The 23,338-nt window shown below is 36.8% G+C and overlaps 2 protein-coding genes across 2 annotated transcripts; both read left to right on the top strand.

The window, feature by feature from the left end:
* Window positions 1–4,232: 4,232 nt before the first annotated feature.
* On the top strand, window positions 4,233–8,829 carry LOC145767654 (uncharacterized). The gene is made up of 11 exons (XM_082579522.1): window positions 4,233–4,324; window positions 4,534–4,711; window positions 4,858–5,035; window positions 5,118–5,276; window positions 5,525–5,685; window positions 6,052–6,268; window positions 6,405–6,526; window positions 7,043–7,247; window positions 7,681–7,987; window positions 8,099–8,412; window positions 8,705–8,829. Coding segments are annotated over exons 1-11 (1,878 nt in total). The 5' UTR covers window positions 4,233–4,288; the 3' UTR covers window positions 8,706–8,829.
* A 5,537-nt stretch (window positions 8,830–14,366) lies between these two features.
* Window positions 14,367–18,959, top strand: LOC145767652 (uncharacterized). Its single transcript, XM_082579521.1, has 11 exons — window positions 14,367–14,458; window positions 14,668–14,845; window positions 14,992–15,169; window positions 15,252–15,410; window positions 15,656–15,816; window positions 16,183–16,399; window positions 16,536–16,657; window positions 17,173–17,377; window positions 17,811–18,117; window positions 18,229–18,542; window positions 18,835–18,959. Coding segments are annotated over exons 1-11 (1,878 nt in total). The 5' UTR covers window positions 14,367–14,422; the 3' UTR covers window positions 18,836–18,959.
* Window positions 18,960–23,338: the final 4,379 nt, after the last annotated feature.

Below are 23,338 nucleotides of genomic sequence, written 5' to 3'. Positions count from 1 at the left end.
CTGACATCTCATTTGGAGGAGATGTCAGAGAGGGAGGGTAGCTTTTGCTGACCCCAGAGTCTTCTTTGAATGGGCCGATGCAATCCTATCATCCCAAAGCGAGTGGAACGAGGGAGAGGGACGGTTGATATATCCCTGCTGCAATCACTCTTCCGGTATCAGGCCGTTTTAGATGAGTGAGAGGGACGGGCTAAACATTGGTTGTTACACCAGTGGCTGTTTAAAAATTTTCAAAGATTATCTACCACCGTGCTAAACTAGTGAAACCCACCTCTTCAATTAGTATCCCTATCATCAAAAATGGCTGAGAGAGACGGTTGAGGAGAAAATCTCAACTGGTTCGTCTTTTTTCTGATCGTAGGAGGAGGTTTAGGAGAAATGGAAATGTCAAATGACAAAAATGTTATGTTTTTGTGTTATGTCTTTTGTTTTTGTCATGAATACCCAGTGGGCTTGGATAGTGGACCGTTTTGTGCTCCATATGTATGTGTCGCTAATATCCAGAGATATCTTTTTTTGATGATGGTATGCTTTTGACATTCATCAGGATCAATGATATTGGATTCTTCTTTTGTTTGTGGGGGAATGGATTGTAGAGGATCATGTCCTTTGTTATTTTGAGGTTTTATTTGGTTAAGTTAAAATATTGCTTATTCAGGCGCTCCCATATTCCTCCCGCAAAAGAAAGCTCTGTGAGGACGTTGGTGAAGATGTCCGCATGTATTTCATTTGAATTTGGGGCATGTGGAATGGGCTGTTTGATACATTTTGTTTTGAGGCATTTTATGTTGGGCTCTTTGATGTTTCGTAGCCCAGCAGCAGTTTTTACTAAAAGGCTATTTTTGGATGCAACAAGAATGAGCAAACACTTTGTCAGTAGATTGTACTGTAGTTACCAAACTCTTTTCTTGAGATAACGCGCAATGTCCATCAATACATTTTGATTGAAATTGACTCCACGTGCAATTTGAAAAAATTAAAATATTCTGGCATTTTAGTTTTAATAGAAGAAAGTTACGTAATTAATTCTCAGTTTCTAGATTTCACTAATTGGAGCATCACACTTGAAAACTAACGATAATAATGTGTTAAATATTGTTGCAAATGCACCGACGAAGTAGAAAACTTCATGTCTGAAACAACAGACCATTTAGGCCTACTAAACAAAGAAGTCCTTCAAATCTGCCTTTGGCTGCAGAGCACCTATATTGTTGAGAACACCAAGCATGCTGTCATTGTTTTTAGAAACTTATAGCAACAGGTTTGGTTTATTAATGGATTCATAATCGAAGCAATCAATTTCAGTGCTGGCGTACATTGACCACTTTTTTGAGTGTTCACCAGAGACGTACGTATACGCCGCAAATTCTACGCCGTAGACTTGCGTCGTAGAATTTTTGTTTACGCTAACGCTTACGGCCACATTTTTTGGATAGTTGTCGCTTGAGGCTATGCCGTAAAGTTTTCGCGGTTTTTTAGCGTATAGCGTCAACGTATACTTTTTAATGTCTTAGCTGTTGTTTGCATTTTTTTTATCAAACTGAAATTCGAAAAATGGCCACTTGCCACCTATCAAAGTTGTTAAAAAAGATGAACACTTTCAGATGCTTGTGTTTCTTGGTGGAAATTCAAAATCAAACTTGTTTGTTTCGAGTGGTTTATACCATGTGAATGTTTGGCACCTAGCAAACAAAATGAGTTTACCTTAGTGAATGCGCTGACGCTGACGCCGCCGACTTTTTAACATATCATTTTGACGCATACGGCGTATGGTTTTTCGAACGTTTGCGTTTGCGCTGACAACGTCAATATTTTTTGTATACTGTACGCGTAGGCTACATCACTTGTGTTCACAATGTTTCAGCAGGCTTCAAAGCATGGCTTCAAAGCATGCAACTTTCCAGCATGCGGTCATTTAGCAACAGGTTTGGTTTATTAATGGATTCATAATTGCAGTAATGGAGGTGAGCTAATATTAGAGGTCTGAAAAAAAATTTCATAGTTAATTGCAGTGAGGTAGTTGGTAAAAGGCCAATGTAGGCTACGCCATTGATCAATTTACCACCTAGCCTATACTTCATTGTCATTTTCCGGAACAACGATTTACTTAAAAAATTTAACAAATTAATATGTGATATTAGAAAGAAACTTATCCATGTTGGTGAAAATCAATGTTTTGGACTCGTGAATTGGTTTTTAATGACATCGTTATTGGACAAATGATATTCTGTTTCAAAGCTCTGTTCAACCACGCACACTAATAACAGCTGATAAGTTTTCCAAGTGCATGCATAGATCCTCAAAACAATAAAACAATAAATCATATGCTGAGCAACGACATCCAACGAAAGCAGTGTTTGATCGCAGAAAAGCATAAGCAGGAACATCCAGTTGCCTTGCTAACTGTAATGCTTTTAAACTGATAGGGCTTTTGAAAGCCATGCTATTTCAAATAGCTGTAAAAACCTTCATAGTTTGTTAAAGAAAACCCTGAACTAGCAAAATAAAATAATTTATGTTTCTGCAGATAACCTATTCTTTTGGAAGCAACAAATAAGAGGTTGAATAACAAAACATTAAAATTTTCAAGTTTACCGGTATTCAATTCATTTTGCCAACTTCAAATTGGCCTACTTCAATAAAAAAAAAAAAATAAATAAAAAAAAAAAAAAAAAACCTACTTCAATACGGTACTGTAGCCTACCTGTCAGTAAAGGCAACGGAAGTTAAATTTTTGGAAATAATCTTGTTGCTCTGCATTGAGTCAATAATGAAGAAGAAAACAAACGTAAGCAGAGGGAAAATGATGGAATAGTAAATCAAAATGTTACGAAACAATAAACTCTGTTGAAAACATATCGTTGTATTTGCCATTCCATTTCTGTCTTGTCTCATATTATTTCAACGTTTCTTCATGATGAAGAGATAATTTTTCGCAGTTGGATAGTATCCTACTGTTTTTAGACATCACTGCGTTATCAATTAAACTAAGCGGTAATCTTAATTGTTGCGTTTTTAAACTCTGATTCTTGCTACTTATTCATTTCGTCAGTATGTTTTTGTGTTGAGCCATTTGTTGCTGAACAGGTTGTTTTCACTTGTTTCAGCCCCCTTGATAAAGTCAGCCGTGCTGACTGACGAAACGTCGCTAATAAAAGCTGGGTAATAACCTTAACATCAGGAGATAACTTAGTAGCCTACAGTCACCAGAAGAACGCAAGTCACATTATTTATCAAATGCCTGGTGATCATTTTCATTCTGTTTTTCTAAAATCTTCTGTTGAGCATCGAAGTCCTTCAAAAACTAAGCTTGACTGTAAAGTATCTGGTAAAAAAACATGAAGGGTAGACGTGGTGCTTTGTGGAAACTTATTGTAACTTGTTAAGTTCATCAATGGATTCCTAATTACAATAAATGACAATGCGAAATAGTTGTGAAATTGTTCAAGTACTGTACTTGATTATGACGAACTATAGCCTACTGCATGAAGCATGGTTTGTTTGTTCAAAAATAGTCTATTATGCAATCGCGCTGTCAAAGCTTTTAATGACTTGATTGAACAAAAACACATGGGTGACTTTAACCAAAGTCGAGTTATACTGAACGTAGGAGTCGCATAAAACTTGGAGAAATACCGCAGGCGGCTCGAAAGCCGAATGTTGGCCAGGCCCGACCTAAGGCTATTAAAATGTTTACCTCCTTGTTTCTTGGGCTTTCACGGGGAAAGTTTATACAACGCATGTTCAGTTCAGCAGCCCATAACCCCAAGAAGAGCCGTAAACATTTCTTTCTAGAGCAGCATTCGGTAGTGTTACTCATAAACATGAGACATCAAGGACTATAGTCAAAGAGCGCCATCACTCCGCAACAGACGGCATGCCTTTAAGTGTCTTCCCAAAGACATAGTCACATGCTCTTGCGCTGTATCGACCGACGGCCTACGGAACGCGAAACAAATGAAAATAAAACTAGAATATCCTTCGCAATCATCATTAGCATAATCTGCTGAAGGTGCACAGGCCAAAGCTTCATAGCAACAAGTTATAGACCATTTTCCATAACATTGTATGTTTGCATCATATCTCCAGGATATGTTAATTAAGGCCATTAGCTCAAACCCTTCCACAATGATGATACTTCAACTTAGCTTGCGCTCGCTCAACAAAACATACATCCTGGAGCTAATGAAGTTTTGAGTGGTGTTGCATGGAGCGAATTTCTTATAAAAAGGTGAGCGTTCAACGAAAGATTATCGAGTTTTTTCGACAGCAAAGAACACACACCGAGATGAGACTTTTGTTGGTTCTTTTGGCGTGCATTGCCGTAAGTCTGAATTTATAGCACATTTGTAATCCATTAGAATGTTGTAGGCTACGAGATCATTAAAAGTTTATTTTAATATTTGCGTTGGAAAATGTGTTGTAGCTACTAATACCTATCCACAAAAATTTATTAATTCAATCGATTATTATAAAAGTTATCGTATTGTGAAAATTTTAACTAACCATTGAGATTATGTTGACATGTTTCAGGCCTCAAACGCAGCTTACACCTATAGCTACTACTGTAGCCACAATTTCTACGTCTATCCTACAACATCATGCTACAGATACACTTTCTACTTCCCAAGCACTTGGTGCTCTTCAAGCTACTACTCCCCCATCTTGAAGGTTTACCCCGGTGAAGATTGCGGAAAGGCTGGATGGTCCGGTGAGTAAAACTGTTGAGCATTCTGGTGATCGACGTTTAATAGATAGACCTGCCTATATTATGACAAAATGAATTTCTATTTCGGATTCAAAATAAAGTCGATCTCGCTATATCTACAGCAAAACCATTGGCTCTTGACATTTCAGAAAAGAGCGTTGCTGATGTCACCAGTGAAGTCAGGAACTGCTTGGCAACCTCCCTCACTAAAATGAGTGCAGCTATGTACACCAAGAGAGACGAATTCATGAAGAAGATTGATGCTATCCATGCTGAATACAAGGAATACTACAAGAAGTACTTGACCATGTACTACGCTTACAGAACGTGAGTTTGTTGATTACACATCATTGCTCGTAATTTATAACCTCTAATGACTTTGTCACCAATCAGATGTTTTCTATTTCAGTTGTGGTGGTTTGATCTACATCAATGATAGAGATGCCAAGATCGCTGCCTACAACAAGAAGCTTGATGAAAAACGAGCCGCAATTTTCGCCAGTTACAACTCTCTCATTGCTTCCAAGATTAAGACTCTTTCCGAGTACCATGCTAAGATTGTCAAGGCGTGAGTAACATTTTCTTTAAAAGTTTTCACTTCAGGCCTACTCTGGGCCTAATTGTGGAATAATATGTAGACTATTGTTAAAGCGAAATTAAAACTAAAATTAAAACTACAAGGAAATGATGAATGCAGTGATGAATGAATGCAGCAGCATGGCTACGAGGCGATATTATTAAACTTATTAAGAAGCTGCTGGCAAGAAGTAAGGCGCACTGTGGTATGACATTGATGCTAACAGCGAAACATTGCAGCGCTGAAGATTGCTTGAACACTCGACTTGCAAAGATCGCTGAATACAAGAAGGCTCTTGAAACGAAGATCAACGATTACGTCTCAAAATACGACACTTACCTTTATTCAATCGTTCTCAAGAACAAGGAAGGCCTTCGCAAGCTTTTGGATTCTCTTTTCAGTAATATAATATTATATTACGTACCAAACTACTTATTTACGACCGTTTAATAACAAATCAAAATCTAACAAACTAACATATTTTTACCTATGCAGGCTTCTTGCGTTATTTAATCAAGCCCAGTGTCAAACAATAATGCTTCAAATTTTGTTTCGATACTGTATACCGCAACAACTATTCTGGCTCTGGTTCTAAACCGTTAAAAGTAGAGATGGTGTTTCTGGTTTGTTTATAAGTTTTTTTTGTTTAGCTTAATTTGGGTTTATCTTTTTATAGCAAACGAACCTCTAAATCAGTTCAAATGCAACCAGCTACCCAAATATCGTAGACTTTGTTAAGTACATCTCACATGTGATTATTTTGCAGGTGGCGAAGCCGACTATTGGCTTGGATACAAAGCTTACTATGCCGTTTACGATTACCACTATCAAGAAAAGTACAAAGTCCAAGATATTGTCAGTGCATACAGAACCAAGCTTAACGAATACAAGAACAAGCTCATCAACTACTACACTTGCGCATACCGATGTTACATGTCCAATGCTAGTCTCAGATTCTACAAAAAATCTTATTACAGCAGCTGGTGAGCAGGCTTGTTGCAAACGTACTAGTTATCTTGTACCTACATTTATTATGAAACGCTTCATGTAAGACTAAAAATGCAAAAAGTTTAGCAAATAGCGGTTAAATCTATTTCACTCCATTTCCTTGTTTTTCAGCAAATCTCTCGGATGCTGGTACACTTACAAGAACACTTATGCTTGCAAGCAATACTATCTTGCTCCTTTCGTTTATAAGTACAAGTTTGTCACTTACAAGAACTTGAAAACTTGTGACGTCAGTAAGTTACAAAGTGTCAAAGATTGTAACAAAATATAACAATGTTGTCATACCCTTGCATAGTTTATTGATTAAGCATGAAAGATATCACTTAATTATAGTAATAGAATATTTTTTCATCCGACTTCACTATTATGCTATGTTTATTTCCAACCATCGAAGCGAAAATTCATACTCGCCGTAACACAGCAGGGGTCCTGGAAAATGTTAATAACGACAAAAAAGCAACTTCAAAGCGTGCTCAAGACGGGAATGATTTACTGAATGCAAAGATTTGGCACGAAGGCAACACTTTGTTTGTTGTGAGCGTGCCAAACATAAGATATAGGAAAGAGAGTGCGAGTTCGAATAAAAGAAAGAGGAAGTGAAAAAAAGTCACAAAACTCAGGATATAGCTTCGAATATCAAATTTAAAAATGATCTAACAAAAATTGTAACAACAAAAAGAAATCATCTAAAAACTGAAGTATTGCCTTTAACTTGTCATTTTGTAAAATACAAAGACTTTGCTTTCCAGATGCCGCCGCCGGAAGTGTTGCTCCACTCATCGCTGAATTGACTAAGAAGATGGAGGATGCTCTCAAGGAACGTAACACCCAGTTTTACACCTGGAAGAACAAGTGGATCGATTACCACGTTCAATACAAGCTTGCTTTTGAACAATGCGTCAAGGATAGACATGCCGCTTACCTCGAAAGTTTGAGGCGACGATTCCTTTACTGGTAAGTAAAAACATGCATCACATTTTTTCATCCAAGCCAACAAAATGAAAAGCATAAAATTGAGAGAAGCTATTTTTCGTAATTTTATTTACATTTAATCGAAATGCAAAAATAAGATTAATTTACTGTACATTATCGGGAATATTTTCAAAGTTCCTTTTTGATCCATTAAATTTTGTCCCATTACTATTGTAGGCTTAGGCTACGCTTCTTTGTGTTTTATTTCATTTCAGTAATTTTCTTTTCTTAAATACAACCACAACTTTACTTTTAATTCAAATCATAATCCAGTTGGGGCGTTTTTCTACTTGTGGAATATAATTCAATTGAAAATGGAAAATATCCGGAAACAAATGTTGTTATCGTTTCGATTAAAATTAAGATAATTGTTTTATTTACTTGCCAACACTTTTTCATAAGTTGCTTGTTTCAGTTCCAGCACTCTTACTGCTTATCAAATTGCTGAACTCGCTAGAGTGAAAAAAGAACTTGAACAAGTGCGAGAGGAAGCTTGCTCAAAGTACTGGACCCAACTTAATCAACGAATTTCCGATTGTTACACGAAGCACCAAAAGTCACAAGATGCTTACGAAAAGGCATTCAAAGCTTACATCGCCAAGATCCAAGCCATGTTTGATGCTTGCATTGCCAAGAGAAAGGTTGCCATCGCTGACTATGAGAAGAAACTCAGAGATTCTGTTGCCAAGAAGCGAGCTTACTTTGTCGAGAAACTTGCTGCCGTACGTATTTGGTGTTTGTTTGTTGAAATGATTCACCATAATTGAATTGTGTAAAACCTTTGAAAATTGTGAGGTTTGCAAACATTACCAATCTATATTTACCTTTTTCAGGCTAAACAATGTCACTTGGACCAATACTACACAATGCTCAAGTCTTACTTCAGCAAATACTACACTTGCTACAGCTGGGGCGCATACATGTCCGATTGCTACGTCGACCTTCTTGTTAGACGATGCAAGAGCTACGAGGCTGACTTCGATAACCACTGGAATGTTCTTATTCCCAAGCTTGTCCAAAACTTCGCTTGTGGTTACACTTGCAAAGTGAGAGCCACATGCGCTCCTGCTTATTATTGTGGCAGCTTCTACAGTTGGGTCTACAGAGCCCCCTGTGCTTCCAGCTACAAATTCACCTACTGCTACTAGTAAGTATCGTATATCTGCACATTTAAATTTATTATTCTTTTAAGCGTTTAGAGTTTAGATCTACCGTATACAAGTATTGGAGTAACTTCAACATGTTAAAAAACCGTTGGCTATTTATTTAAAGGCAGCCACAAGCAATCTCACTGCAATCTGGAAATAGTTTCATTTCATGTAAATGTTTAATTCAAACCTGCAATGGAAAAGATAATTATAAATTATGTCTTTCTTTGATCGATAAAATAAAACAGTATCAGTTAGGCCTATAATTATATGTTGCATTTCATTTTGCAGAAAAAGACATCAGAAAGTACGCAAAGAAAATTCAACGGAATGTTTACTTGACATCTTTTCTTTTGAGACCTCAACTTGTGTCAGGGTATTTCAAAAATGAAATCAAATAAACTATTTGAATTTTATGATGATCGTGTCCGTGACGTTACCTAGTTGTTAGTGGCAGCCTAGATTTTTAGATAATTTTGAAGAATTTAGGTGAATAAATAAAATGAAAAAGTTTACGAATTTATTAGCAAACAAAAACGAATTTTTAAAAATGCCCAACAGCAACTTTTCTGTCAAGTTCACATAACAATACTTCCATGAAATTGTTGGTCAGTAGTAGCCTTGCACACTTCGAAACGATCTAGATTTGAAGGAAAAGTAGAGAAGTCATTTGGATAAAACACATTTGAAACTAAAGATAGAGACATTTTGCAAACTTTATTTTTGTTTCGAAAAGTTTTGGTTTGAAGTAATTGCAATAAATAAAAAGACTATAAACAATAAATGATATTAATATTACAAAAAGTGCTCAATAGCTACCAAGCAAAAAAGGGAAGTCATTTAGATGAAATACATTTGAAACATCTTGCAGGCTTTATTTTTGTTTCAAAAAGTTTTGGTTTGAAGTAATTGCAATAAATAAATAAAAAATATAAACAATAAATGCTATTCAACAAATGCTAATAACAAAAAGTGCTCAATTCCACGCAAAAAACCCAACCAGAAAAAATTACATCAAATATGTAGTTACTGCTTTCTAAAACCACTTTCTAATGACTCCTCTGTTAAGTTAAATAAGGCTGTAAAGGTTTTTGAAAATAAAGGCAACACAACCTGCTAGCTGGGTCTACCTTATGCAGGACATCCGGGCTAGGACTGTCAAGGTGCAATTATTCCATCATCAAATAAAACAGGAAAAGTCGAACATTCTTGTAACAAAAGCCAGAGCAGGAGTCCTTACGACCGTCTGTGACGACACCAAAAATAGGAAAGAACCGTCTGTGGCTGAACGAAACTAGGAAATGATGGTGATCGACCACTCTTCAGCCACACAAAACCAGGAATCATTCAGAAACACCGCCAAAGAGCTGAAAACACACTGCGTCAAAGCTTCGAGCTCATAACGCGGGCCAATTGAAGGATCGCTGCGATGCGCATGTGAGAACGTAACGTAATATAACGCAAATCTACATGCCCATTTCAATTCCATAGAGACAAAGAGTTTTGCGTGATCACTCGGTGTGCGTATTTGTAATCTGCAGGTCGCTTATCTGCATGTCTCAACTTTCCTCTTGCTGATGTTGGAGCAGACTAAGAAGTGGCGTTTCAAGCTCGAGAACTAGCACGTTGTGGTAAAGAGAAAATTTTACTTTAGATTTTTTTTGTATGTGTGTGTTTATTTTTGGTGCTCGTTTGAAGAAGGGCACGAACGTGTGGAAAAAGGGCCACTTCAATCTGACATCTCATTTGGAGGAGATGTCAGAGAGGGAGGGTAGCTTTTGCTGACCCCAGAGTCTTCTTTGAATGGGCCGATGCAATCCTATCATCCCAAAGCGAGTGGAACGAGGGAGAGGGACGGTTGCAATCACTCTTCCGGTATCAGGCCGTTTTAGATAAGTGAGAGGGACGGGCTAAACATTGGTTGTTACACCAGTGGCTGTTTAAAAATTTTCAAAGATTATCTACCACCGTGCTAAACTAGTGAAGCCCACCTCTTCAATTAGTATCCCTATCATCAAAAATGGCTGAGAGAGACGGTTGAGGAGAAAATCTCAACTGGTTCGTCTTTTTTCTGATCGTAAGAGGAGGTTTAGGAGAAATGGAAATGTCAAATGACAAAAATGTTATGTTTTTGTGTTATGTCTTTTGTTTTTGTCATGAATACCCAGTGGGCTTGGATAGTGGACCGTTTTGTGCTCCATATGTATGTGTCGCTAATATCCAGAGATATCTTTTTTTGATGATGGTATGCTTTTGACATTCATCAGGATCAATGATATTGGATTCTTCTTTTGTTTGTGGGGGAATGGATTGTAGAGGATCATGTCCTTTGTTATTTTGAGGTTTTATTTGGTTAAGTTAAAATATTGCTTATTCAGGCGCTCCCATATTCCTCCCGCAAAAGAAAGCTCTGTGAGGACGTTGGTGAAGATGTCCGCATGTATTTCATTTGAATTTGGGGCATGTGGAATGGGCTGTTTGATACATTTTGTTTTGAGGCATTTTATGTTGGGCTCTTTGATGTTTCGTAGCCCAGCAGCAGTTTTTACTAAAAGGCTATTTTTGGATGCAACAAGAATGAGCAAACACTTTGTCAGTAGATTGTACTGTAGTTACCAAACTCTTTTCTTGAGATAACGCGCAATGTCCATCAATACATTTTGATTGAAATTGACTCCACGTGCAATTTGAAAAAATTAAAATATTCTGGCATTTTAGTTTTAATAGAAGAAAGTTACGTAATTAATTCTCAGTTTCTAGATTTCACTAATTGGAGCATCACACTTGAAAACTAACGATAATAATGTGTTAAATATTGTTGCAAATGCACCGACGAAGTAGAAAACTTCATGTCTGAAACAACAGACCATTTAGGCCTACTAAACAAAGAAGTCCTTCAAATCTGCCTTTGGCTGCAGAGCACCTATATTGTTGAGAACACCAAGCATGCTGTCATTGTTTTTAGAAACTTATAGCAACAGGTTTGGTTTATTAATGGATTCATAATCGAAGCAATCAATTTCAGTGCTGGCGTACATTGACCACTTTTTTGAGTGTTCACCAGAGACGTACGTATACGCCGCAAATTCTACGCCGTAGACTTGCGTCGTAGAATTTTTGTTTACGCTAACGCTTACGGCCACATTTTTTGGATAGTTGTCGCTTGAGGCTATGCCGTAAAGTTTTCGCGGTTTTTTAGCGTATAGCGTCAACGTTTACTTTTTAATGTCTTAGCTGTTGTTTGCATTTTTTTTATCAAACTGAAATTCGAAAAATGGCCACTTGCCACCTATCAAAGTTGTTAAAAAAGATGAACACTTTCAGATGCTTGTGTTTCTTGGTGGAAATTCAAAATCAAACTTGTTTGTTTCGAGTGGTTTATACCATGTGAATGTTTGGCACCTAGCAAACAAAATGAGTTTACCTTAGTGAATGCGCTGACGCTGACGCCGCCGACTTTTTAACATATCATTTTGACGCATACGGCGTATGGTTTTTCGAACGTTTGCGTTTGCGCTGACAACGTCAATACTTTTTGTATACTGTACGCGTAGGCTACATCACTTGTGTTCACAATGTTTCAGCAGGCTTCAAAGCATGGCTTCAAAGCATGCAACTTTCCAGCATGCGGTCATTTAGCAACAGGTTTGGTTTATTAATGGATTCATAATTGCAGTAATGGAGGTGAGCTAATATTAGAGGTCTGAAAAAAAATTTCATAGTTAATTGCAGTGAGGTAGTTGGTAAAAGGCCAATGTAGGCTACGCCATTGATCAATTTACCACCTAGCCTATACTTCATTGTCATTTTCCGGAACAACGATTTACTTAAAAAATTTAACAAATTAATATGTGATATTAGAAAGAAACTTATCCATGTTGGTGAAAATCAATGTTTTGGACTCGTGAATTGGTTTTTAATGACATCGTTATTGGACAAATGATATTCTGTTTCAAAGCTCTGTTCAACCACGCACACTAATAACAGCTGATAAGTTTTCCAAGTGCATGCATAGATCCTCAAAACAATAAAACAATAAATCATATGCTGAGCAACGACATCCAACGAAAGCAGTGTTTGATCGCAGAAAAGCATAAGCAGGAACATCCAGTTGCCTTGCTAACTGTAATGCTTTTAAACTGATAGGGCTTTTGAAAGCCATGCTATTTCAAATAGCTGTAAAAACCTTCATAGTTTGTTAAAGAAAACCCTGAACTAGCAAAATAAAATAATTTATGTTTCTGCAGATAACCTATTCTTTTGGAAGCAACAAATAAGAGGTTGAATAACAAAACATTAAAATTTTCAAGTTTACCGGTATTCAATTCATTTTGCCAACTTCAAACTGGCCTACTTCAATAAAAAAAAAAAAATAAATAAAAAAAAAAAAAAAAAAACCTACTTCAATACGGTACTGTAGCCTACCTGTCAGTAAAGGCAACGGAAGTTAAATTTTTGGAAATAATCTTGTTGCTCTGCATTGAGTCAATAATGAAGAAGAAAACAAACGTAAGCAGAGGGAAAATGATGGAATAGTAAATCAAAATGTTACGAAACAATAAACTCTGTTGAAAACATATCGTTGTATTTGCCATTCCATTTCTGTCTTGTCTCATATTATTTCAACGTTTCTTCATGATGAAGAGATAATTTTTCGCAGTTGGATAGTATCCTACTGTTTTTAGACATCACTGCGTTATCAATTAAACTAAGCGGTAATCTTAATTGTTGCGTTTTTAAACTCTGATTCTTGCTACTTATTCATTTCGTCAGTATGTTTTTGTGTTGAGCCATTTGTTGCTGAACAGGTTGTTTTCACTTGTTTCAGCCCCCTTGATAAAGTCAGTCGTGCTGACTGACGAAACGTCGCTAATAAAAGCTGGGTAATAACCTTAACATCAGGAGATAACTTAGTAGCCTACAGTCACCAGAAGAACGCAAGTCACATTATTTATCAAATGCCTGGTGATCATTTTCATTCTGTTTTTCTAAAATCTTCTGTTGAGCATCGAAGTCCTTCAAAAACTAAGCTTGACTGTAAAGTATCTGGTAAAAAAACATGAAGGGTAGACGTGGTGCTTTGTGGAAACTTATTGTAACTTGTTAAGTTCATCAATGGATTCCTAATTACAATAAATGACAATGCGAAATAGTTGTGAAATTGTTCAAGTACTGTACTTGATTATGACGAACTATAGCCTACTGCATGAAGCATGGTTTGTTTGTTCAAAAATAGTCTATTATGCAATCGCGCTGTCAAAGCTTTTAATGACTTGATTGAACAAAAACACATGGGTGACTTTAACCAAAGTCGAGTTATACTGAACGTAGGAGTCGCATAAAACTTGGAGAAATACCGCAGGCGGCTCGAAAGCCGAATGTTGGCCAGGCCCGACCTAAGGCTATTAAAATGTTTACCTCCTTGTTTCTTGGGCTTTCACGGGGAAAGTTTATACAACGCATGTTCAGTTCAGCAGCCCATAACCCCAAGAAGAGCCGTAAACATTTCTTTCTAGAGCAGCATTCGGTAGTGTTACTCATAAACATGAGACATCAAGGACTATAGTCAAAGAGCGCCATCACTCCGCAACAGACGGCATGCCTTTAAGTGTCTTCCCAAAGACATAGTCACATGCTCTTGCGCTGTATCGACCGACGGCCTACGGAACGCGAAACAAATGAAAATAAAACTAGAATATCCTTCGCAATCATCATTAGCATAATCTGCTGAAGGTGCACAGGCCAAAGCTTCATAGCAACAAGTTATAGACCATTTTCCATAACATTGTATGTTTGCATCATATCTCCAGGATATGTTAATTAAGGCCATTAGCTCAAACCCTTCCACAATGATGATACTTCAACTTAGCTTGCGCTCGCTCAACAAAACATACATCCTGGAGCTAATGAAGTTTTGAGTGGTGTTGCATGGAGCGAATTTCTTATAAAAAGGTGAGCGTTCAACGAAAGATTATCGAGTTTTTTCGACAGCAAAGAACACACACCGAGATGAGACTTTTGTTGGTTCTTTTGGCGTGCATTGCCGTAAGTCTGAATTTATAGCACATTTGTAATCCATTAGAATGTTGTAGGCTACGAGATCATTAAAAGTTTATTTTAATATTTGCGTTGGAAAATGTGTTGTAGCTACTAATACCTATCCACAAAAATTTATTAATTCAATCGATTATTATAAAAGTTATCGTATTGTGAAAATTTTAACTAACCATTGAGATTATGTTGACATGTTTCAGGCCTCAAACGCAGCTTACACCTATAGCTACTACTGTAGCCACAATTTCTACGTCTATCCTACAACATCATGCTACAGATACACTTTCTACTTCCCAAGCACTTGGTGCTCTTCAAGCTACTACTCCCCCATCTTGAAGGTTTACCCCGGTGAAGATTGCGGAAAGGCTGGATGGTCCGGTGAGTAAAACTGTTGAGCATTCTGGTGATCGACGTTTAATAGATAGACCTGCCTATATTATGACAAAATGAATTTCTATTTCGGATTCAAAATAAAGCCGATCTCGCTATATCTACAGCAAAACCATTGGCTGTTGACATTTCAGAAAAGAGCGTTGCTGATGTCACCAGTGAAGTCAGGAACTGCTTGGCAACCTCCCTCACTAAAATGAGTGCAGCTATGTACACCAAGAGAGACGAATTCATGAAGAAGATTGATGCTATCCATGCTGAATACAAGGAATACTACAAGAAGTACTTGACCATGTACTACGCTTACAGAACGTGAGTTTGTTGATTACACATCATTGCTCGTAATTTATAACCTCTAATGACTTTGTCACCAATCAGATGTTTTCTATTTCAGTTGTGGTGGTTTGATCTACATCAATGATAGAGATGCCAAGATCGCTGCCTACAACAAGAAGCTTGATGAAAAACGAGCCGCAATTTTCGCCAGTTACAACTCTCTCATTGCTTCCAAGATTAAGACTCTTTCCGAGTACCATGCTAAGATTGTCAAGGCGTGAGTAACATTTTCTTTAAAAGTTTTCACTTCAGGCCTACTCTGGGCCTAATTGTGGAATAATATGTAGACTATTGTTAAAGCGAAATTAAAACTAAAATTAAAACTACAAGGAAATGATGAATGCAGTGATGAATGAATGCAGCAGCATGGCTACGAGGCGATATTATTAAACTTATTAAGAAGCTGGCAAGAAGTAAGGCGCACTGTGGTATGACATTGATGCTAACAGCGAAACATTGCAGCGCTGAAGATTGCTTGAACACTCGACTTGCAAAGATCGCTGAATACAAGAAGGCTCTTGAAACGAAGATCAACGATTACGTCTCAAAATACGACACTTACCTTTATTCAATCGTTCTCAAGAACAAGGAAGGCCTTCGCAAGCTTTTGGATTCTCTTTTCAGTAATATAATATTATATTACGTACCAAACTACTTATTTACGACCGTTTAATAACAAATCAAAATCTAACAAACTAACATATTTTTACCTATGCAGGCTTCTTGCGTTATTTAATCAAGCCCAGTGTCAAACAATAATGCTTCAAATTTTGTTTCGATACTGTATACCGCAACAACTATTCTGGCTCTGGTTCTAAACCGTTAAAAGTAGAGATGGTGTTTCTGGTTTGTTTATAAGTTTTTTTTGTTTAGCTTTATTTGGGTTTATCTTTTTATAGCAAACGAACCTCTAAATCAGTTCAAATGCAACCAGCTACCCAAATATCGTAGGCTTTGTTAAGTACATCTCACATGTGATTATTTTGCAGGTGGCGAAGCCGACTATTGGCTTGGATACAAAGCTTACTATGCCGTTTACGATTACCACTATCAAGAAAAGTACAAAGTCCAAGATATTGTCAGTGCATACAGAACCAAGCTTAACGAATACAAGAACAAGCTCATCAACTACTACACTTGCGCATACCGATGTTACATGTCCAATGCTAGTCTCAGATTCTACAAAAAATCTTATTACAGCAGCTGGTGAGCAGGCTTGTTGCAAACGTACTAGTTATCTTGTACCTACATTTATTATGAAACGCTTCATGTAAGACTAAAAATGCAAAAAGTTTAGCAAATAGCGGTTAAATCTATTTCACTCCATTTCCTTGTTTTTCAGCAAATCTCTCGGATGCTGGTACACTTACAAGAACACTTATGCTTGCAAGCAATACTATCTTGCTCCTTTCGTTTATAAGTACAAGTTTGTCACTTACAAGAACTTGAAAACTTGTGACGTCAGTAAGTTACAAAAGTGTCAAAGATTGTAACAAAATATAACAATGTTGTCATACCCTTGCATAGTTTATTGACTAAGCATGAAAGATATCACTTAATTATAGTAATAGAATATTTTTCATCCGACTTCACTATTAGGCTATGTTTTATTTCCAACCATCGAAGCGAAAATTCATACTCGCCGTAACACAGCAGGGGTCTGGAAAATGTTAATAACGACAAAAAAGCAACTTCAAAGCGTGCTCAAGACGGAATGATTTACTGAATGCAAAGATTTGGCACGAAGGCAACACTTTGTTTGTTGTGAGCGTGCCAAACATAAGATATAGGAAAGAGAGTGCGAGTTCGAATAAAAGAAAGAGGAAGTGAAAAAAAGTCACAAAACTCAGGATGTAGCTTCGAATATCAAATTTAAAAATGATCTAACAAAAATTGTAACAACAAAAAGAAATCATCTAAAAACTGAAGTATTGCCTTTAACTTGTCATTTTGTAAAATACAAAGACTTTGCTTTCCAGATGCCGCCGCCGGAAGTGTTGCTCCACTCATCGCTGAATTGACTAAGAAGATGGAGGATGCTCTCAAGGAACGTAACACCCAGTTTTACACCTGGAAGAACAAGTGGATCGATTACCACGTTCAATACAAGCTTGCTTTTGAACAATGCGTCAAGGATAGACATGCCGCTTACCTCGAAAGTTTGAGGCGACGATTCCTTTACTGGTAAGTAAAAACATGCATCACATTTTTTCATCCAAGCCAACAAAATGAAAAGCATAAAATTGAGAGAAGCTATTTTTCGTAATTTTATTTACATTTAATCGAAATGCAAAAATAAGATTAATTTACTGTACATTATCGGGAATATTTTCAAAGTTCCTTTTTGATCCATTAAATTTTGTCCCATTACTATTGTAGGCTTAGGCTACGCTTCTTTGTGTTTTATTTCATTTCAGTAATTTTCTTTTCTTAAATACAACCACAACTTTACTTTTAATTCAAATCATAATCCAGTTGGGGCGTTTTTCTACTTGTGGAATATAATTCAATTGAAAATGGAAAATATCCGGAAACAAATGTTGTTATCGTTTCGATTAAAATTAAGATAATTGTTTTATTTACTTGCCAACACTTTTTCATAAGTTGCTTGTTTCAGTTCCAGCACTCTTACTGCTTATCAAATTGCTGAACTCGCTAGAGTGAAAAAAGAACTTGAACAAGTGCGAGAGGAAGCTTGCTCAAAGTACTGGACCCAACTTAATCAACGAATTTCCGATTGTTACACGAAGCACCAAAAGTCACAAGATGCTTACGAAAAGGCATTCAAAGCTTACATCGCCAAGATCCAAGCCATGTTTGATGCTTGCATTGCCAAGAGAAAGGTTGCCATCGCTGACTATGAGAAGAAACTCAGAGATTCTGTTGCCAAGAAGCGAGCTTACTTTGTCGAGAAACTTGCTGCCGTACGTATTTGGTGTTTGTTTGTTGAAATGATTCACCATAATTGAATTGTGTAAAACCTTTGAAAATTGTGAGGTTTGCAAACATTACCAATCTATATTTACCTTTTTCAGGCTAAACAATGTCACTTGGACCAATACTACACAATGCTCAAGTCTTACTTCAGCAAATACTACACTTGCTACAGCTGGGGCGCATACATGTCCGATTGCTACGTCGACCTTCTTGTTAGACGATGCAAGAGCTACGAGGCTGACTTCGATAACCACTGGAATGTTCTTATTCCCAAGCTTGTCCAAAACTTCGCTTGTGGTTACACTTGCAAAGTGAGAGCCACATGCGCTCCTGCTTATTATTGTGGCAGCTTCTACAGTTGGGTCTACAGAGCCCCCTGTGCTTCCAGCTACAAATTCACCTACTGCTACTAGTAAGTATCGTATATCTGCACATTTAAATTTATTATTCTTTTAAGCGTTTAGAGTTTAGATCTACCGTATACAAGTATTGGAGTAACTTCAACATGTTAAAAAACCGTTGGCTATTTATTTAAAGGCAGCCACAAGCAATCTCACTGCAATCTGGAAATAGTTTCATTTCATGTAAATGTTTAATTCAAACCTGCAATGGAAAAGATAATTATAAATTATGTCTTTCTTTGATCGATAAAATAAAACAGTATCAGTTAGGCCTATAATTATATGTTGCATTTCATTTTGCAGAAAAAGACATCAGAAAGTACGCAAAGAAAATTCAACGGAATGTTTACTTGACATCTTTTCTTTTGAGACCTCAACTTGTGTCAGGGTATTTCAAAAATGAAATCAAATAAACTATTTGAATTTTATGATGATCGTGTCCGTGACGTTACCTAGTTGTTAGTGGCAGCCTAGATTTTTAGATAATTTTGAAGAATTTAGGTGAATAAATAAAATGAAAAAGTTTACGAATTTATTAGCAAACAAAAACGAATTTTTAAAAATGCCCAACAGCAACCTTTCTGTCAAGTTCACATAACAATACTTCCATGAAATTGTTGGTCAGTAGTAGCCTTGCACACTTCGAAACGATCTAGATTTGAAGGAAAAGTAGAGAAGTCATTTGGATAAAACACATTTGAAACTAAAGATAGAGACATTTTGCAAACTTTATTTTTGTTTCGAAAAGTTTTGGTTTGAAGTAATTGCAATAAATAAAAAGACTATAAACAATAAATGATATTAATATTACAAAAAGTGCTCAATAGCTACCAAGCAAAAAAGGGAAGTCATTTAGATGAAATACATTTGAAACATCTTGCAGGCTTTATTTTTGTTTCAAAAAGTTTTGGTTTGAAGTAATTGCAATAAATAAATAAAAAATATAAACAATAAATGCTATTCAACAAATGCTAATAACAAAAAGTGCTCAATTCCACGCAAAAAACCCAACCAGAAAAAATTACATCAAATATGTAGTTACTGCTTTCTAAAACCACTTTCTAATGACTCCTCTGTTAAATTAAATAAGGCTGTAAAGGTTTTTGAAAATAAAGGCAACACAACCTGCTAGCTGGGTCTACCTTATGCAGGACATCCGGGCTAGGACTGTCAAGGTGCAATTATTCCATCATCAAATAAAACAGGAAAAGTCGAACATTCTTGTAACAAAAGCCAGAGCAGGAGTCCTTACGACCGTCTGTGACGACACCAAAAATAGGAAAGAACCGTCTGTGGCTGAACGAAACTAGGAAATGATGGTGATCGACCACTCTTCAGCCACACAAAACCAGGAATCATTCAGAAACACCGCCAAAGAGCTGAAAACACACTGCGTCAAAGCTTCGAGCTCATAACGCGGGCCAATTGAAGGATCGCTGCGATGCGCATGTGAGAACGTAACGTAATATAACGCAAATCTACATGCCCATTTCAATTCCATAGAGACAAAGAGTTTTGCGTGATCACTCGGTGTGCGTATTTGTAATCTGCAGGTCGCTTATCTGCATGTCTCAACTTTCCTCTTGCTGATGTTGGAGCAGACTAAGAAGTGGCGTTTCAAGCTCGAGAACTAGCACGTTGTGGTAAAGAGAAAATTTTACTTTAGATTTTTTTTGTATGTGTGTGTTTATTTTTGGTGCTCGTTTGAAGAAGGGCACGAACGTGTGGAAAAAGGGCCACTTCAATCTGACATCTCATTTGGAGGAGATGTCAGAGAGGGAGGGTAGCTTTTGCTGACCCCAGAGTCTTCTTTGAATGGGCCGATGCAATCCTATCATCCCAAAGCGAGTGGAACGAGGGAGAGGGACGGTTGAATATATCCCTGCTGCAATCACTCTTCCGGTATCAGGCCGTTTTAGATGAGTGAGAGGGACGGGCTAAACATTGGTTGTTACACCAGTGGCTGTTTAAAAATTTTCAAAGATTATCTACCACCGTGCTAAACTAGTGAAACCCACCTCTTCAATTAGTATCCCTATCATCAAAAATGGCTGAGAGAGACGGTTGAGGAGAAAATCTCAACTGGTTCGTCTTTTTTCTGATCGTAGGAGGAGGTTTAGGAGAAATGGAAATGTCAAATGACAAAAATGTTATGTTTTTGTGTTATGTCTTTTGTTTTTGTCATGAATACCCAGTGGGCTTGGATAGTGGACCGTTTTGTGCTCCATATGTATGTGTCGCTAATATCCAGAGATATCTTTTTTTGATGATGGTATGCTTTTGACATTCATCAGGATCAATGATATTGGATTCTTCTTTTGTTTGTGGGGGAATGGATTGTAGAGGATCATGTCCTTTGTTATTTTGAGGTTTTATTTGGTTAAGTTAAAATATTGCTTATTCAGGCGCTCCCATATTCCTCCCGCAAAAGAAAGCTCTGTGAGGACGTTGGTGAAGATGTCCGCATGTATTTCATTTGAATTTGGGGCATGTGGAATGGGCTGTTTGATACATTTTGTTTTGAGGCATTTTATGTTGGGCTCTTTGATGTTTCGTAGCCCAGCAGCAGTTTTTACTAAAAGGCTATTTTTGGATGCAACAAGAATGAGCAAACACTTTGTCAGTAGATTGTACTGTAGTTACCAAACTCTTTTCTTGAGATAACGCGCAATGTCCATCAATACATTTTGATTGAAATTGACTCCACGTGCAATTTGAAAAAATTAAAATATTCTGGCATTTTAGTTTTAATAGAAGAAAGTTACGTAATTAATTCTCAGTTTCTAGATTTCACTAATTGGAGCATCACACTTGAAAACTAACGATAATAATGTGTTAAATATTGTTGCAAATGCACCGACGAAGTAGAAAACTTCATGTCTGAAACAACAGACCATTTAGGCCTACTAAACAAAGAAGTCCTTCAAATCTGCCTTTGGCTGCAGAGCACCTATATTGTTGAGAACACCAAGCATGCTGTCATTGTTTTTAGAAACTTATAGCAACAGGTTTGGTTTATTAATGGATTCATAATCGAAGCAATCAATTTCAGTGCTGGCGTACATTGACCACTTTTTTGAGTGTTCACCAGAGACGTACGTATACGCCGCAAATTCTACGCCGTAGACTTGCGTCGTAGAATTTTTGTTTACGCTAACGCTTACGGCCACATTTTTTGGATAGTTGTCGCTTGAGGCTATGCCGTAAAGTTTTCGCGGTTTTTTAGCGTATAGCGTCAACGTATACTTTTTAATGTCTTAGCTGTTGTTTGCATTTTTTTTATCAAACTGAAATTCGAAAAATGGCCACTTGCCACCTATCAAAGTTGTTAAAAAAGATGAACACTTTCAGATGCTTGTGTTTCTTGGTGGAAATTCAAAATCAAACTTGTTTGTTTCGAGTGGTTTATACCATGTGAATGTTTGGCACCTAGCAAACAAAATGAGTTTACCTTAGTGAATGCGCTGACGCTGACGCCGCCGACTTTTTAACATATCATTTTGACGCATACGGCGTATGGTTTTTCGAACGTTTGCGTTTGCGCTGACAACGTCAATATTTTTTGTATACTGTACGCGTAGGCTACATCACTTGTGTTCACAATGTTTCAGCAGGCTTCAAAGCATGGCTTCAAAGCATGCAACTTTCCAGCATGCGGTCATTTAGCAACAGGTTTGGTTTATTAATGGATTCATAATTGCAGTAATGGAGGTGAGCTAATATTAGAGGTCTGAAAAAAAATTTCATAGTTAATTGCAGTGAGGTAGTTGGTAAAAGGCCAATGTAGGCTACGCCATTGATCAATTTACCACCTAGCCTATACTTCATTGTCATTTTCCGGAACAACGATTTACTTAAAAAATTTAACAAATTAATATGTGATATTAGAAAGAAACTTATCCATGTTGGTGAAAATCAATGTTTTGGACTCGTGAATTGGTTTTTAATGACATCGTTATTGGACAAATGATATTCTGTTTCAAAGCTCTGTTCAACCACGCACACTAATAACAGCTGATAAGTTTTCCAAGTGCATGCATAGATCCTCAAAACAATAAAACAATAAATCATATGCTGAGCAACGACATCCAACGAAAGCAGTGTTTGATCGCAGAAAAGCATAAGCAGGAACATCCAGTTGCCTTGCTAACTGTAATGCTTTTAAACTGATAGGGCTTTTGAAAGCCATGCTATTTCAAATAGCTGTAAAAACCTTCATAGTTTGTTAAAGAAAACCCTGAACTAGCAAAATAAAATAATTTATGTTTCTGCAGATAACCTATTCTTTTGGAAGCAACAAATAAGAGGTTGAATAACAAAACATTAAAATTTTCAAGTTTACCGGTATTCAATTCATTTTGCCAACTTCAAATTGGCCTACTTCAATAAAAAAAAAAAAATAAATAAAAAAAAAAAAAAAAAACCTACTTCAATACGGTACTGTAGCCTACCTGTCAGTAAAGGCAACGGAAGTTAAATTTTTGGAAATAATCTTGTTGCTCTGCATTGAGTCAATAATGAAGAAGAAAACAAACGTAAGCAGAGGGAAAATGATGGAATAGTAAATCAAAATGTTACGAAACAATAAACTCTGTTGAAAACATATCGTTGTATTTGCCATTCCATTTCTGTCTTGTCTCATATTATTTCAACGTTTCTTCATGATGAAGAGATAATTTTTCGCAGTTGGATAGTATCCTACTGTTTTTAGACATCACTGCGTTATCAATTAAACTAAGCGGTAATCTTAATTGTTGCGTTTTTAAACTCTGATTCTTGCTACTTATTCATTTCGTCAGTATGTTTT

This window comes from Aplidium turbinatum, chromosome 3 (assembly GCF_918807975.1).
Source record: "Aplidium turbinatum chromosome 3, kaAplTurb1.1, whole genome shotgun sequence".
Classification (NCBI taxonomy): domain Eukaryota; kingdom Metazoa; phylum Chordata; class Ascidiacea; order Aplousobranchia; family Polyclinidae; genus Aplidium; species Aplidium turbinatum.
The sequence above is the reverse complement of the archived record's forward strand: the minus strand, read 5'-3'. Positions and strand labels throughout refer to the sequence as shown.

Coding starts and splice junctions, on each gene's coding strand:
- LOC145767652 (XM_082579521.1), top strand. CDS start 14,423: ATGAGACTTTTGTTGGTTCTTTTGGCGTGCATTGCC. Junction 16,400..16,535: donor AAATCTTATTACAGCAGCTG/GTGAGCAGGCTT, acceptor CTTGTTTTTCAG/CAAATCTCTCGGATGCTGGT. Junction 18,118..18,228: donor TTGTCGAGAAACTTGCTGCC/GTACGTATTTGG, acceptor TACCTTTTTCAG/GCTAAACAATGTCACTTGGA.
- LOC145767654 (XM_082579522.1), top strand. CDS start 4,289: ATGAGACTTTTGTTGGTTCTTTTGGCGTGCATTGCC. Junction 5,277..5,524: donor CATGCTAAGATTGTCAAGGC/GTGAGTAACATT, acceptor GAAACATTGCAG/CGCTGAAGATTGCTTGAACA. Junction 6,269..6,404: donor AAATCTTATTACAGCAGCTG/GTGAGCAGGCTT, acceptor CTTGTTTTTCAG/CAAATCTCTCGGATGCTGGT.